This window comes from Eleutherodactylus coqui, chromosome 1, assembly GCF_035609145.1.
Source record: "Eleutherodactylus coqui strain aEleCoq1 chromosome 1, aEleCoq1.hap1, whole genome shotgun sequence".
Taxonomy (NCBI): domain Eukaryota; kingdom Metazoa; phylum Chordata; class Amphibia; order Anura; family Eleutherodactylidae; genus Eleutherodactylus; species Eleutherodactylus coqui.
This window is the reverse complement of record NC_089837.1, coordinates 235,758,796-235,775,321: the sequence shown is the minus strand read 5'-3', so window position 1 is coordinate 235,775,321 and position 16,526 is coordinate 235,758,796. Positions and strand designations below refer to the sequence as shown.

Sequence of the window (16,526 nt, the reverse complement as noted above, 5' to 3'; positions counted from 1 at the left end):
TGAGTGAGTCAGTGAGGGCTTTCGTCTTTATATATATATACTAGCTGATATACCCGGCTTCGCCCGAGTTAATTTGGTACTGGTGTTTATCTGGTGTTCACATGGAAAATCTTATGAAGTCGTGGTTACTTTAGAGATACTGAGGAAAAAGATATGTTCACCATTTTGCATAGTTCTCTGCGTTACCCAGAAAACACCACGTGGAGGTAACCATGCAACGCTTCCTTTTTATAAAATGACATCAGGAAGTGAGAGAATTAGATTACATACATAAAATTTGGACACTAATTCTTTTGCGCTTAGAATTGAATAATCGAGTTGGGACCCATTAACTTTTCATACTTATGACACAATCAATCCTTGTGCCAAATTTCATGTTTCTATGACATTGGGAAGTGAGAGATTTAGATTATGTACGTAAAATTTAGACGCTAATTCTTTTGCGCATAGAATTGAATAATGGAGTTGGGACCCATTAGCTTTTCCTATTTATGACATAATCAATGCTTGTGCCAAATTTCCCGTTTCTTTGACACCGGAAAGTGAGAAAATTACATTCCGCACGTAAAATTTGGACGCTAATTCTTTTGCGCATAGAATTGAATAATGGAGTTGGGACCCATTAGCTTTTCCTATTTATGACATAATCAATGCTCGTGCCAAATTTCCCGTTTCTATGACACCGGAAAGTGAAGAAATTACATTCCGCACGTAAAATTTGGACGCTAATTCTTTTGCGCATAGAATTGAATAAAGGAGTTGGGACCCATTAGCTTTTGCTATTTATGACAGAATCAATGCTCGTGCCAAATGTCCCGTTTCTATGACACCGGAAAGTGAAAAAATTACATTCCGCGCGTAAAATTTGGACGCTAATTCTTTTGCGCATAGAATTGAATAATGGAGTTGAGACCCATTAGCTTTTCCTATTTATGACATCATCAATGCTCGTGCCAAATTTCCTGTTTCTATGACATTGGAAAGTGAAAAAATTACCTTCCGCACGTAAAATTTCAACGCCAATTCTTTTGCGCTACAATTGAATAATCGAGTTGGGACCCATTAGCTTTTCCTATTTATGACATAATCAATGCTCGTGCCAAATTTCCCGTTTCTATGACACCGGAAAGTGAAAAAATTACATTCCGCACGTAAATTTGGACGCTAATTCTTTTGCGCTTAGAATTGAATAATGGAGTTGGGACCCATTAGCTTTTCCTATTTATGACATAATCAATGCTTGTGCCAAATTTCCTGTTTCTATGACACCAGAAAGGGAAGAAATTATATTCCGTACGTAAAATTTGGACGCCAATTCTTTTGCACATAGAATTGAATAATTGAGTTGGGACCCATTAGCTTTTCCTATTTATGACATAATCAATGCCCGTGCCAAATTTCCCGTTTCTATGACACCGGAAAGTGAAAAAATTACATTCCGTATGTAAAATTTTGACGCCAATGCTTTTGCGCTAGAATTGAATAATCGAGTTGGGACCCATTAGCTTTTTCTATGTATGACATAATCAATGCTCGTGCCAAATTTTCCGTTCCTATGACACCGGAAAGGGAAGAAATTACATTCCGTACGTAAAATTTTGACGCCAATTCATTTGCGCATAGAATTGAATAATCGAGTTGGGACCTATGAACTTTTCCTATTTATGACATAATCAATGCTCGTGCCAAATTTCCTGTTTCTATGACACCGGAAAGTGAGAAAATTAGATTCCGTACGTAAAATTTGGACGCTAATTCTTTTGCGCATAGAATTCAATAATCGAGTTGGGACCCATTAACTTTTCCTATTTATATCCTAATTAGAGATGAGCTTGATACTCGTTCGAGTATTAGGGTGTTCGAGATGCTCGTTACTCGTAACGAGTACCACGCGATGTTCGAGTTACTTTCATTTTCTTCCCTGAGAAATTTGCGTGCTTTTCTGGCCAATAGAAAGACAGGGAAGGCACTACAACTTCCCCCTGCGACGTTCAAGCCCTATACCACCCCCCTGCAGTGAGTGGCTGGCGAGATTAGGTGTCACCCGAGTATTAAAATCTGCCGGCCCGCGGCTCGCCACAGATGCGTTCTCACTTAGCTGAGGGAAAGTGCTGTTGATGCCGGGGCTGCTATAGGGAGAGTGTTAGGAGTGATTTTAGGCTTCAAGAACCCCAACGGTCCTTCTTCTCTATATGCGCTCAATGGGGCCGGCGGCAGCAGCGCCGACCCCATTGAGAACATATAGAAGACAAATCATTCTTCTCTGCCACAGCTGTAACAGCTGTGGCAGAGAAGAACGATGTTTGCCCATTGAATTCAATGGAGCCGGCAGTACAGCCGACTCCATTGAAATCAATGGGCTGCCGACGATCGCGGGATGAATTGTCGGGAAGGGCTTAAATATATAAGCCCTTCCCTGCAATTCATCCAGAAAAGTGTTAAACTAAAAAATATATATATACTGACCTGCTACCGGCAGCCGGAGTTCCGCGCGGCCGTCCTGCAGTGGGTGTGAAGGGGGTGTGAGTCAGACCTGCCCCCTGATTGGCTCAGCGCTGAGCCAATCAGAGGCAGGTCTCACTCACACCCATTCAGTTGGTGTGAAGGGGGTGTGAGTCAGACCTGCCCCCTGATTGGCTCAGCGCTGAGCCAATCAGGGGGCAGGTCTGACTCACACCCCCTTCACACCCACTGCAGGACGGCCGCACGGAACTCCGGCTGCCGGGAGCAGGTCAGTATATATATATTTTTTAGTTTAACACTTTTCTGGATGAATTGCAGGGAAGGGCTTATATATTTAAGCCCTTCCCGACAATTCATCCCACACTCGCCCGCAGCGCATTGCTTTCAATGGAGCGGGCTGTATTGCCGGCTCCATTGAATGCAATGCGCTGGACAGTTCCCCCCGATTTTCGGGCATCGGTCACGCGATTTGCGGATGCGCATCCGTCATGCGATCCGCAAATCGAGCGAAAAAACGCCCGTCTGACTAAGGCCTTAGTCAGACGGGCGTTTTTCGCGCGATTTGCGCATGCGTCCGGCGAATTTTTATCGGACACATGAGCGCTTTTTATGCGCTCGTCCGATAAATTATAGAACAGAAATCGCAGGTCGCACCTATCTGCGATTCCTGTTCTCTTCTCTATATGCGCTCAACGGGGCCGGCGGCAGCAGCGCCGACCCCATTGAGAACATATAGAAGAGAAATCATTCTTCTCTGCCACAGCTGTAACAGCTGTGGCAGAGAAGAACGATGTTAGCCCATTGAATTCAATGGAGTCGGCTGTATTGCTGGCTCCATTGAATTCAATGGGTTAACATCGTTCTTCTCTGCCACAGCTGTTACTGCTGCGGCAGAGAAGATCGATCTTTATGCTGACAGTGTGTGGGGGGGGGGGGGGGCCCACTCTTGCCGCTATTGTGGCTTAATAGTGGGACCTGTGAACTTGAGATGCAGCCCAACATGTAGCCCCTCGCTTGCCCTATCCGTTGCTGTGTCGTTCCCATCACTTTCTTGAATTGCCCCGATTTTCACAAATGAAAACCTTAGCGAGCATCGGCGATATACAAAAATGCTCGGGTCGCCCATTGACTTCAATGGGGTTTGTTACTCGAAACGAACCCTTGAGCATCGCGAAAATTTCGTCCCGAGTAACGAGCACCCGAGCATTTTGGTGCTCGCTCATCTCTAATCATAATCAATGCCCATGCCAAATTTTACGTTTCTAAGGCATTGGGAAGTGACAGATTTAGATTATGTACGTAAAATTTCGACGCCAATTCTTTTGCGCTAGAATTGAATAATCGAGTTGGGACCCAATTACTTTTCCTATTTTGGAGATAATCTATGCTCGTGCCAAAATTCATGTTTCTACGATATCGGGAAGTTGGAGAACTTTTGGCGAGTCAGTGAGTCAGTCAGTGAGTCAGTCAGTGAGTCAGTGAGGGCTTTCAGCTTTATATATATATATATATATATATATATATATATATATATATATATATATATATATAACACAAAAGATATACAAAAAGGTTATTACATGGGAGTATAAGGAAATATCGGTATACACAACAAAACAGTACTTAAAAATAACAGGAGGAAAATACCGGATTCGGAATACATGACCCAAGATTCTGATTGGTGGAGTAACTGGAAACCAAACGAGATAGTCCATATGCAGCAGCATACCTCCATCGTCTGGCCCTGGGTCTCTCTGAGACCTTGAGTTTTAACAATTTCCCAGAACACACCTCCCCCACCCCCTCAGAGGTAATTCAGAGAAGTGTGGAGTAAATGCGTATGGACTTGTAGAAAACCATAATTCCCCATTTCGGCCATATCTTCACAGAGTAGCTTTTGATCGAGAAGATATTTCTGGCATATTTCCGTTCATCATTTTATCTATTCATTGATATCAAGCGTGACACGTAAATTATAACCACGTATGGGGATATGCAGTTTAAGGGTGCTCCGAGGCTCATACTAAACTGTGTGTGGGTGCGTTTTATTCAGCCGTGCCGCCCTATTCTGAAAATATAATTCATATTGGGCTAGGACCTCCATTTGTCCAAGAATCTTTATTAATAAATTTCCCCTTTATTTAATTGCTGGTGCCTAAACAGCTGGGAGAACTCAGCTTTTGGGTGCGTTCACACGAGCGCATAAACGGCGCGTTTTTGCGACCAAACGTATATACGTGACCATCTGTGCCGATGGTTTCGAATGTATTCGTTCACATGGGCGATTTTACGGCGCGTAAAAACGGCAACCCCTCAGAAAACCGAACATACGCGACCGAAATACGTGCCGACGTATATTCGATGGCCGAAAAGATGGTTTGAAAAGTAGGAAAAAACGAAAATACGCTTTCTAGCTCTGGTCGTGATCGGCGAAAAACGTTCTTTCCGGCGATTATACGCTGCGCACGTGCGAACGTAAATATGCCTACGCTCGTGTGAACGCACCCTTTAGATGAATGAGCTTCCTGAGACTTCATTAACAGGTAAACAATGAACACAATGCAGTGTCTGCATGCTAATTCTAACTAAGCAGACATTTGGAGCTAGGAGACTTGGGGAGAATGGAGGGCTTATTTACATCACAGCTAAGGTGAGGTAATACAGTTACCTTTCAAAATGCAAATATCCTGCAAGGGGGGAGGAAATAGGTGAGGGGAACTGCATGTGGATACAAAAAAAAGTGGAGGCTGAACATAGGTCTAAGGCCTGAAATATAGAACAAAATGGCTGACGGCCTAACAGTCTCCATATCACAAACAGCAGTACATGTACGCTTAGCAATACACATGAACCAGGTGATAGGGGTCAAAGCCACCTTCGTAAATGAAACTTAGAGCATCTAGGAGTACATTAATAAGACAGCACCCAAAGATGAACTACTGAATCTGCAGCATCAGATATGGAAGAACAACATGAAGAAATACTATGGCACGATTAGCCCCTGCATGGGATCCTTTTGGGTATCTAGATACGGACAGACGAACAGGTATTGACCAACCAACCGGACATTGGGTAATTGACAAACACCCGAAGACAGCGGTTGTGATAGATGCAATAGTTCCAAGTGACTGCAACATCAGGAAACTTAAGAAGTGTCATGTCCTGAAGAAGAACTAGAGAGGATGTGAAAAGTGAAGGCCAAATTAGTCCCCTGAGTGGTGGGAGCACTTGGTGCTGTAACCCTTAAGTATCGAAGCACACTGTCCAGAAGAGTGTAATACCAGGAACAGTCAGGATCCTGAGCAGAACCTTCAAACTTCCAGGCCTCTGGTAGTGGACCTGAGGTTGCGGAAGACACATATCACCCATAAGAGTGAGAATAATATCTTTATATAATATCCATATACTATTCCATTATGAAGTGGCTGACTGGAACATTTGGAACAAAAACTTGTCTATTATTCGCAATTTTTCCATCCAACTATTCACTGTAAATCAACTTTAGATTAGATCCGAATATATTCTGTAACCCCTTAACGACCAGCCCATAGTGTTTTTACGTCCTCCCGAAGTGGGCTTTATTCTCTGAGGACGTAAAAACATGTGTCCTGCAGAGAATAAAGCCCCTCGGGCTCTGGACGTGACAGCTCCATGCTGTCGGTGCGCCGAGTACCACGATCGCCTTTATCCAATGGATAACGGCGATCGCGGAAAAGTGAAAAAAAAGTTGAAAAAAGCTAAGTTTTACCTCCCCTCATGGATCGGATCCATGAGGGGAGGTGAAAATACTCAACTCGGTCCTCCCCGATGTCCCACTGTCCCGGGACCCGAAGTCGCCTTCTGCGCATGACTGATGTCGGGCGTGTGCACAGAGGGGCTTGAGCCCCGGGAAATTCAAAATCCCTCTGCTCCTGGCTGCCATGTGTAGCCAGGAGCAGAGGGATGTCATCCAGCATGTGATCACTGTTATCCAATGGATAACAGTGATCATGTAAAGTAAAAAAAAGTGTAAAAAAGTTTTAAAAAAAGTAAAAAAAAGTTTTAAAAAAGTTAAAAAACCTTACGTTTCATCTCCCCTCACGGATTATATCCGTGAGGGAGGATGAAAGTATGTTCATAAGGCCCCCGGATTTATCCGCGGACCTTACCCCAGCTTCTGTGCACACGCCTGTTGCCAAAATGGCGGACGCATGCGCAAAAGCTGTGGATTGCCAGGATAATTTAAATTCTCCCTGCTCCTGGCTACAAAGCGTAGCCAAGAGCCTGGAGATTTCGCGGAGGGCCATGGTGAGCGGTTCCTGGTCACGTGTTCCCCGTTATCCAATAATGGCGGTCACGTAAAAGAAAAAAAAAATTTGAAGTTTCATCTCCCCTCACAGATGTGATTGGTGAGAGGAGATGAAACTTTTTACTGGAGGCCTCTGTATTTGAACCCTGACGCGATCCTCCTCCGTGAACCTTCCCGAATTCTGCACATGCGATTGCCGGCAAAAAGCCGGACACATGCGCAGGAGTCAGGGAGCCCAGGAAATTTAACCCCTTAGTGACGGCGCTATCGTAAAACTATGTCCTGCTGTTGCAGGACGTGTATGGAGGGAGGTAGCGCCGCTATCTCCCTCCATACAGCGCGGGCGTCAGCTGTTTATTACAGCTGACACCCGCGGGCAATAGCCGCGCTCGCGGCTGTTAACCCTTTAAATGCCCCTGTCAATTCTGACAGCGGCATTTAAATCCCCCAAACGCTGTTTGGGGGTCCGCACGACCCCCCCGCGGTGAGATCGGGGGAGCCGTGCAGGTGTCATGGCAGCCGGGGGCCTAATGAATGGCCCCAGGGCTGCCTTAGCAGACTGCCTATCAAGCTATCCACACAGGGTGGCTTGATAGGCTGCCTGTAAAAAAGCAGTACGACGTAAGGCTATAGCATTACGTCATACTGCAGGAGCGATCAAAGCATCGCATGTTAAAGTCCCCCAGGGGGACTTCAAAGTAAAGTAAGAAAAAAGATCAATAAAGTTTTTTAAATTGTTAAAAAAAAAAGTTATAAAAGTTTAAATCACCCCCCTTTTGCCATATCAATTATTAAAAAATCTAAATCATAAAATAAAAATATGCATTTGGTATCTCTGCGTCCGTAAAAGTCCGATCTATCAAAGTAGTGCATTATTTTTCCTGCACGGTGAACGTCGTCCGAAAAAAAAAAATAAAGAACGCCAGAATTACACTTTTTTAGTTACCCTGTCTTCCAGAAAAAATGCAATAAAAAGCGATCAAAAAGTTGTATGTATTCCAAATTGACACTATCGTAAACTACAGGGCATCCCGCAAAAATTGAGCCCTTGCACAACTACGTCGATAAAAAAATAAAAAAGTTATTGCGCGCACAAAATGACCGCAAAAAATAATTGAAAAAAATTAAATATCTTAAAAAAAAAAATACAAGTACTACAGCAAAAAAAAAACTATATAAGTTTGGTATCGTAGTAATCATACTGACCCATAGAATAAAAATATCAGGTCGTTTTTGTTGCAGTTTGTGCGCCGTAGAAACAGGATGCACCGAAAGATGGTGGAATGTCGTTTTTTTTTTTCCATTTCTCTCTGCTAAGAATTTTTAAAAAGTTTTTCAGTAAATTATATGGTACAATAAATAGTGCCATTGAAAAATACAAATCGTCCCGCAAAAAACAAGCCCTCATACAGCGATGTCGATGGATAAATAAAGGAGCTACGATTTTTTAAAAGGGAGTAGGAAAAAACAAAAATGGAAAAAAGCAAAAAAGCTCCGTCACTAAGGGGTTAAAATCTCCTTGCTCTCAGCGACCAACGGTCACCGAGAGCCTGGAGCAGTGACAGGTGGCCTCGTTGAGCGGTCCCCGGTCACGTAATAAAAAAGTAGCGCTCTAACATAGGTCGGTCTCACATGACCGGATAGGAATTACAGATTCTGCATGCGCCTGATCCGCGCTATTATGCAGATCAATCGCATTGGATTACACAATTCCGCTCACATTAGTGGGTTGGAATTGTGTAATCCACTTGCAGAAAAGAGAACGCAGCAGGTTCTATTTTACCGCGGATATCTGCAACATAGAGCCCATTGTGCTCCATGGTCGCGGATATACCCGCAGCCCATACGCAACTACATTGTGTACGGGCTGCGGGTACCTGCGTCATCGCTAAGTGACAGTGCGGGAAATACAAACAAAAAAAAGGTGTACTGCGCATGACCGCCCGTGTAAGTATGCAGTTATGAGCAGTACATTACGCGGCCGTACGCAGGGTCACAGCTGGGATCTGCTGCGGGCCTCCACAAGCGGATTCCACCTACGGCTGCGTGAGCCCGGCGTTATTCAGACCGCTACCTGTAATACGTATTTTACAAGAAGCCCCGGGAATGCTTGCCTTCATGCAGTTCCAGGAGCAGCTTGTTGAGCGCCTTCTGTGTGTGACCGCCCCACCTCCACAAGCTTACGAAGACTCACGGAACGCCACTTTTTACACCCCATACCCGCCACTGAGGTCAAGAAATGACCCCCAAAAAGCATGAGAGGAGGGGAGATACTGGTTTTATTGCCCCATGTGCCCATCCCAACCAGCCTCCGTAATTACCCCTGTCTTCGGAAATACCACACAGTTCACATTATTACTTTTATCTAAGATTTGCGAACACTGAAAAGGGCGCAGAGTGTGTGTGTGTGGGGGGGAGGGGCGGAGGGGAAAATTTTTAGGGAGTCAATTTTTATTCCGTACAGATAATCAATGGGGCCTGGAATTTATTCAATTGTGCCCTGAAATCCAACGGGTGTTCCCTCCTTTATAGGCCTTGCCATGGGTCCTGTAAGTAAATTAGGGCCACAATGGGTATGTTTCTGAACATGGGACAAACGGAGGGATCCATTTGGGGGTGAACATCTTCATTCCTATGTACCCTGTACAAAAAAACTGTTTTTAAATTTAAAAAATTGACAAAAAAATTGAAAATCGTAACTTTTTCCTTCTGCTTTGCTTAGATTAATTCAAATACTGTGGGGTCAAAATACGCAGTACACCCCTAGATGAATTTGTTAAGGGGTCTAGTTTTAAAAATGGGGTCATTTGAGGGGGTTCTTTATAGTTTTGGCCGCTCAATAGCTCTATAAGTGGGCAATGGGGCCTAGAATTTATTCAGTTGTACCCTGAAATCCAACGGGTATTCCTTTCATTGTAGGCCTAGCCATGTGTCCTGTAAGTAGATTAGGGCCACAATGGGTATGTTTCTGAACACGGGACAAACAGGGGTATCCATTTTGGGGTGAAAGTCTTCATTTATACATGTGCTGTACAAAAAAATCTGTTTTTAAATTGACGCAATAGCCCAAAAAATGAAAATCGTAATTTTTTCTTACCGCTTTGCTTAGATCTATTCAAAAATTGTGGGACTTCAAGCAAAATCTATGTTCTGAAAGCCACTGACTACTCCTTTCATTTTGGGCCCTGTTGTGCATCCAGACATAAGATTAGGGCCACAATGGGTATGTCTCTGAACACAGGACAAACAGGGGTATCCATTTTTGGGTGCAAGTCTTCATTCATATGTGTGCTGTACAAAAAAAGCTGTTTTTAAAATGACAGAATTGCCAAAAAAAAGAAAATCACAATTTTTTCCTTTTGCTTGGCTTGAATTCATTCAAAAACTGTGGGGTCAAAATATGCAGTACACCCTTAGATAAATTTCTTAAGGGGTCTAGTTTTCAAAATGGGGTCATTTGTGGGGGTTTTCTATGGTTTTGGGCACTCAAGAACTCTATATGTGTGCTATGGGGCCTAAAAGGATTTTAAGCAAAATTTCTGTTTTGAAAGACACTGACTACTCCTTTCATTTTGGGCCCCGTTGTGGACTCAGATATAACAATAGGGCCACAATGGGTATGTTTCTGAACACGGGAGAAACAGGGGTATCCATTTTGGGGTGTAAATCCTCATGTTCATGTAAACTATAGGAAAAAAAAATGTCTTTAAAATGACAGATTTGCAAAAATATGAAATTTTACTTTTTCTCCTCTAAATTGAATTAATTCCTGAAAAAAACTGTGGGGTCAAAATACTCATGACACCCCTCAGTGAATACACTAAGGGGTGTCGTTTTTAAAATGGGGTCATTTGTGAGGGTATCTATTATTCTGACACTCATGAGCCTTTCCAATCTTGGCTTGGTGTAGGAAAACAAAGTGTTCCTCAAAATGCTAAAAAGTAATGTTAAATTTGTACGTCTCCTAAATGGTTAAAAAAAACGAAAGTTTTTCCAATGTGCGCCCAAAATAAAGTAAACGGGTGGAAATATATATCTTAGCAAAAATTTCTATATTATGTTTGCACATATTTAAGATATTGCAGTTGGAAATGTGAAAAAATGACGATTTTTTCAAAATTTTCCCAACTTTGTCGCTTTTAATAAATAAACATAATAAATAAAATTCTATCGGTCTGTTTTTTCCGCCTAAATGAAGTACAACATGTGGCGAAAAAACAATGTCAGAATCGCTTGGATATGTAAAACCTTTCTGGTGTTTTTCCATGTTAAAGTGACACATGTCAGATTTGCAAAATTTGGCCTGGTCATTAAGGCGCAAACAGGCTTTGTCACTAAGGGGTTAAATATTCTCGCAAATGTTGTCATAAATCTGGTTATGACAAGTAAACGTGTAAAGTACAGTATAAAAATGAGTTTGATAATTAAATAATCAACATGATGAATGATTTCTAGTATGTCAAAGATGGTGCTGGACTGGAATTTTTTCCGTTGAAGTCTTCAGAAAAGGTCATGCTACTTGTGAAAACTATAGAATGCACTTCATTCCTTAAAGAGGAAAAACCAGACTGAGTGGTTGCTAAATAGATGTAGTAAAGAGAACACGCTAACTTTATCTAACTTTGACCATATTTTTCCGAGTACAGTCTGTGGGACACACAGCTTATAATCATGATGGACATGCTTCTTCATATCATGTCCATAGGTTTCTACTGGGCAGCTGTACAGACGTGTGATGGCAGTGAGGATGCCGCAGCTTATCTACCAGGAGACATTGTGATTGGTGGTCTTTTTCCTATCCATAATCGGGTAAAAAATTTATTGGAGAAAACAGAAAATAGTAGTTTCCTGTGTGACAGGTTAGTAATAATGTTTTCTTTTGTTTAATAGAAATGTATCTATGACTGCTTTTTTATTTTTGTCTATAAATATGACGTACTTTATTCATGTATCAAACTGGCATTTAATAAAAGATGTCAGCCTTTCTCCGTGAAGGTTAATGGAGGTTTTTGGGTAAAGATTTGGTGAAGGCTAGCTTCCAGAAACTGTCATGTAATACTATGCTTTCTCCACCACTTGCCTGCCACTAAATGATGATGAGAGGCTCTTATTTCTTTAACCCCTTTAATGACATGGCCTATTTTGGGCTTAGGGACGCAACGATTTTTGGCGGATTTTCATCTCCATTTTTCAAAAGTCATAACTTTTTTACTTTTCCGTCGATGCGGCCGTATAAGGGCTTGTTTTTTGTCTGGCGAACTGTAGTTTTTATCGGTGCCATTTTTGGGTGCATTAACCATATTGTAAAACTTTTATTATTTTTTTTATGATAACAGGGAGAGAAAATGCATCAATTCTGCCATAGATTTTTGGTTTGTTTTTTACAGCGTTAATCATGCAGCATAAATGACACAATCCATTTTTTCTGCGGGACGGTACGGTTACAACAATACCAAAATTCTTATATTTTTTTTAGGTTTTTTTCACTTTTCTGCAATAAAAACCCTTTTTTTGGAAATATTTTTTTTCTAAATTGCTGCATTCAAAGTCCTGTAATTTTTTATATTTTTCTATATAGGGAGCTCTATGAGGGCTTATTTTTTGCGAGACGAGCTGTAGTTTTTATTGGTACCATTTTGCGGAATATATGGCTTTTTTAATCACTTTTATTGCATTTTTTTGGGAGCATTGCCTCTGTTTTTTACCATTTTTTTAACGCTTTTTGCCGTGCAGAATAAAAAGCATGTTCAACTTATTCTACACTTCATTACAGATGCGTCGATACCAAATATGTGCCATTTTAATTTTTAGCTTTTTTTATGCTAATATGAGAAAAAACATAAAAAAGGTTTTTTTAAAATTTTTCTTTTTTTTTTACATTTTTATTATCTTTTTTTTACACCATCTATGTCTACAGCGATCACATTATTATATCGCGAGAGCCCGGCAACTTCACAGAGGGAGTGCGCTCCCTCTGTGAACCCTTTCCCCTGCCGCGATCTACATAGATCGTGGCAGGGGAGAGGTTAACAGCGGGGGGCGATGCATCCCCCCTGACTGACAGCCGCCTCCCGCTGCGGGATAGCGCGAGATCTGTCATGATCTCGCGCTATCCCTATGACTTAAAGGTACATCCTTTTGCGGGAAGTATCCCGCTCCCATGACGTACCCTTACATCATGGGGAGGGAAGGGGTTAATGCTGTTTTTATACTGCAGCTGAATGACAGTGTGTGGGTTCCACATGATGTTACCAAGACCTGTGATTGTTACTGTTACTGTATAGCAGTCACAGGGAAGACCCAGTAAGATAGCGCTATTGTCTTGACCCCTTGGATGCCACAGTCAATAGCGACAAGGCATCTAGGGGGCTCCCTCTGTGACCCTGTATTTGCCTCCATGTTTGCTGTCATTGGTTTTATTTTCTACTGGGTAAATACTGATCAGTATTTTCCAAAAGGAAAATACCAATGAATACAAATATAGAGGCAAATATGGAAAATCAGCAGCTGATTTTTGCATCTACATCGGAATACATGACATGGTTAGTGCACCCTAACACTATATCCCCCATGATGTCATGTAAGACCTTTGGGGTCTTTCACTTTGTCTTTTTATTCATTTCACACTTTTCCACAGAACTGGAGCATCCAGAGCCTCATTTACAGGGGAAAACATCCCCTTGTAGTGACATTAGTCACTGGCGGAGCGGGTCTGGGTCTGCCAAAACCTTGCAGCAGTGATGGCAAACCTTTTAGAGACCGAGTGCCCAAACTGCAACCCAAAACCCACTTATTTAACGGAAAAAGTGCCAATACATCAAGGGGCGGGGCTTATCACAACATATGATTTTTACCTCCATCGTTATAAAAAGGACAGGGTGGCTTCAAAATAGACAGGGTGCAGATTTTTACTGCTTTTTGGATGCGGAAATGGTTCAGAATTTTCCACGGTAATAGTGACCCTCACACAGTGGCCCCTAGTGGTAACAGTGACCCCCACAGTGGCCCCAGCGGTAACAGTGACCCCCTCAGCAGCCCCAGCGGTAATAGTGACATCCCACAGTGGCCCTAGTAGTAATAGTGAAATCCCACAGTGGCACCAGTAGTAATATTGACAACCCACAGCAGCCCCAGCGGTAATAGTGACATCCCACAATGGCCCCAGTGGTAATAGTGACATCCGACAGTGGCCCCAGTAGTAATAGTGATACCCCACAGCGGCCCCCAGTAGCAATAGTGACAACGTACAGCATCCCCCAGTAGTAATACTGACACCCCATAGCGGCCCCTAGTAGTAATAGTGACACCCCACAGTGGCTCCCAGTAGTAATAGTGACATCCCACATCGGCCCCCAGTAGTAATAGTTGCACCCCACAGTGGCCCCTAGTAGTAATAGTGCCCCCCCCCCCAGCGGCCCCAGTAGTGATAGTGACCCCCTGAGACCCATATACTTACTCCTCGTGGAAGCGCCGCTGTTCCTCTGCTCGACGCTGCTAGCAGCGCTGATTCCAGTTGCACACTGTGATGTCAGTGTACTGCTGGACGCCTGCTCGCCCTGCTCTCGTGCAACCTAAGAGGAGACGTCAAGGGAGGGGGGAGGAGGATCCCGTCTGCACACTGACGTCACAGTGTGCGCCGGGATCAGCACTGCTGAGTGAATACTGGCAGGGGAGCCACAGTGTTTAGTCTTAATGGGTTAAACAGTTTAAAAACTGTGCAGACATATTTGTCCCACTTCATGGTTTTTCAGAGAGAGGCTATATAAATGATCACTCTTTTCCATACAGCGATCTGCTAGTGTTTGGTAACCATGCTGGCTCCTCTGGAGCATGGAGCAGGCAATTCTCCTGTACACAGGCAGTACAGTCAACATACCACTTGCTTAAAAGCGGTGTATGTATTTCACTTAGGATCCTTGAGAAATGCTTCCCACAACTATTTAAACCAAAATTTGTTGATAAAATATATTAAAAAATCATTAAAATCACATATCCCAAACAAATATGAAAGTATAGTTACTTTTTAATCATGACACAATCATACAGGGCAGTACTGTAATCTCTTACATGGCAATAGTACAATTAAGCCTCATGTCCACGGGGAAATTCAGGCCAGCACAGATTTTCCATGCAGAATCCCGCAGCGGGTCCCTCCTGCCCCGCAGACATGAGGCTTCAAAATCGATTATACTTACCTGTCTGGACGCTGCGGATCTCCCGTCCGTCGTGGCTGGATCTTCTTTCTTCGGCCCAGTGGATGTGCTCGGCACGCCGGCAGTGTGTCGTGCGCATGCGCCGTGCACATTTTTTCTTTTCTGAACTCCTGCTCTCCTGCAGTCCCGCGGCACAGCACAAATACAGCTGTGGGTGTGCAGCAGGACCAGACGGCTTCCATAGGCTTCAATGTAAGCCGCGGTAGACCCGCCCAAAATGGAGCATGCTGTGGGTGTTTTCCCACACGTGCGATCCGCGCATTAGGGAAAAATGACATCTGCAGGTATTTAATTACCTGCGGGTGTCTAATGATTCCCCATGGGTGTGGATCACGCATGCGGTACACCCGCGTGAATTTGCTCATTCTATTTTACCGTGGACATTGGGCCTTAGACTGTGTTTCCACTTTGCGCTTGAAGAGAATTTCTACGTTTATTACGTGCATATTGAGTACACATCAAAAATACTGCGGAAAACCATTTTACCACAAAATTATATTATTTATGCTATGCTGTTTTCAGGCAATTGGCCTTACGAAATTTCAGTGTGCTTCACCTATGGAAGTTTATCAGCAGAAACACGCATTTCAAAATCGTGGCATTTCAGAGTAAAATGCATGCAGTTTTCAACAATAATGTTGATATGCAATTAACATGCTCATAAGAAATACTGTAAACATGCTCTAGAAATGCGCTAGAAGTTCCACATGGTAACCCGACCTGATGTTGAGCACAGTAGGGCTAGTAGTAGGAGGGAAATCTGGAATTGTTGCAGAGGGCAAAACAATGGGTGGAAGTTGTGGCACTGAACAGATGGATGAGTATTGGCAAACTGGACATGGGCAAGACAGACACCTAGGGATTGGAACTCCAGGAAAATAATTGTGAGTGGGACGCTTGCTGGGTTTAGCTGGGTCTAGCTGCTTGGAGGAAAGTTAAATATCATTACAAGAATTCTTGACTTTTAGGAGTTTGGAAGTGGACATCAACATAGAAGATGAGCTGCAACATATGCTATATGTTTACAAACCTACCAGAGGAAAAGCCAAACTTCACCTGCCAGAAATGCAAGCCTGTATCCCTATTGGAGGAAAAGGGGCAAAGTCTTTAGGAGAAAATAGTTACATTGAAACTCATTAAGGAAGATGAGGATTTCCTTGACAGAGCAGAAGTAACTCTTCAGGATATTGAAGGAAAATACATTTTTGTGTACTGGCAGAGGAATGGAAGCATGGGACCCAAAGAAGCAGGAGGACCAGGAGTCACCGAGCATCTATACGGCTCAGGAACCAGTACCAGGCTCTCACGCAGGAGAACAACGAAGAGGTACATCAAGAAAGGACTTACAGTCCAGTTAGCACTCACATTCTTCTTGGATATGGGAAAAGAAGTGTTGTGAAGAAAAAAAGGAGACTGCTGGTTGTGTGGGATTCCCTATTGAGAGGAACAGAGGCAGTTGTCTGCAGACCTGACACAGAGGTGTACTGTCTTCCAGGTGCACAAATCAAAGATGTGTCTGATAGGCTATCAAGACTCTTCAGTCCTACAGAACACCACCCATT

General features: G+C 43.1%; 1 protein-coding gene across 3 annotated transcripts in view; it reads left to right on the top strand.

Annotated features, from left to right (window-relative positions):
- Nucleotides 1-11,385: 11,385 nt before the first annotated feature.
- LOC136632125 (G-protein coupled receptor family C group 6 member A-like) overlaps nucleotides 11,386-16,526 on the top strand; it is a 40,834-nt gene continuing 35,693 nt past the window's right edge. For 2 of the 3 annotated variants that reach the window (XM_066606773.1, XM_066606763.1), the window contains exon 1: nucleotides 11,386-11,610. In XM_066606773.1, coding sequence (XP_066462870.1) covers nucleotides 11,423-11,610 — 188 coding nt within the window. In that variant the 5' untranslated portion in view covers nucleotides 11,386-11,422. The remainder of the gene's footprint in view (nucleotides 11,611-16,526) is intronic. The other variant, XM_066606784.1, reaches the window with a different exon arrangement.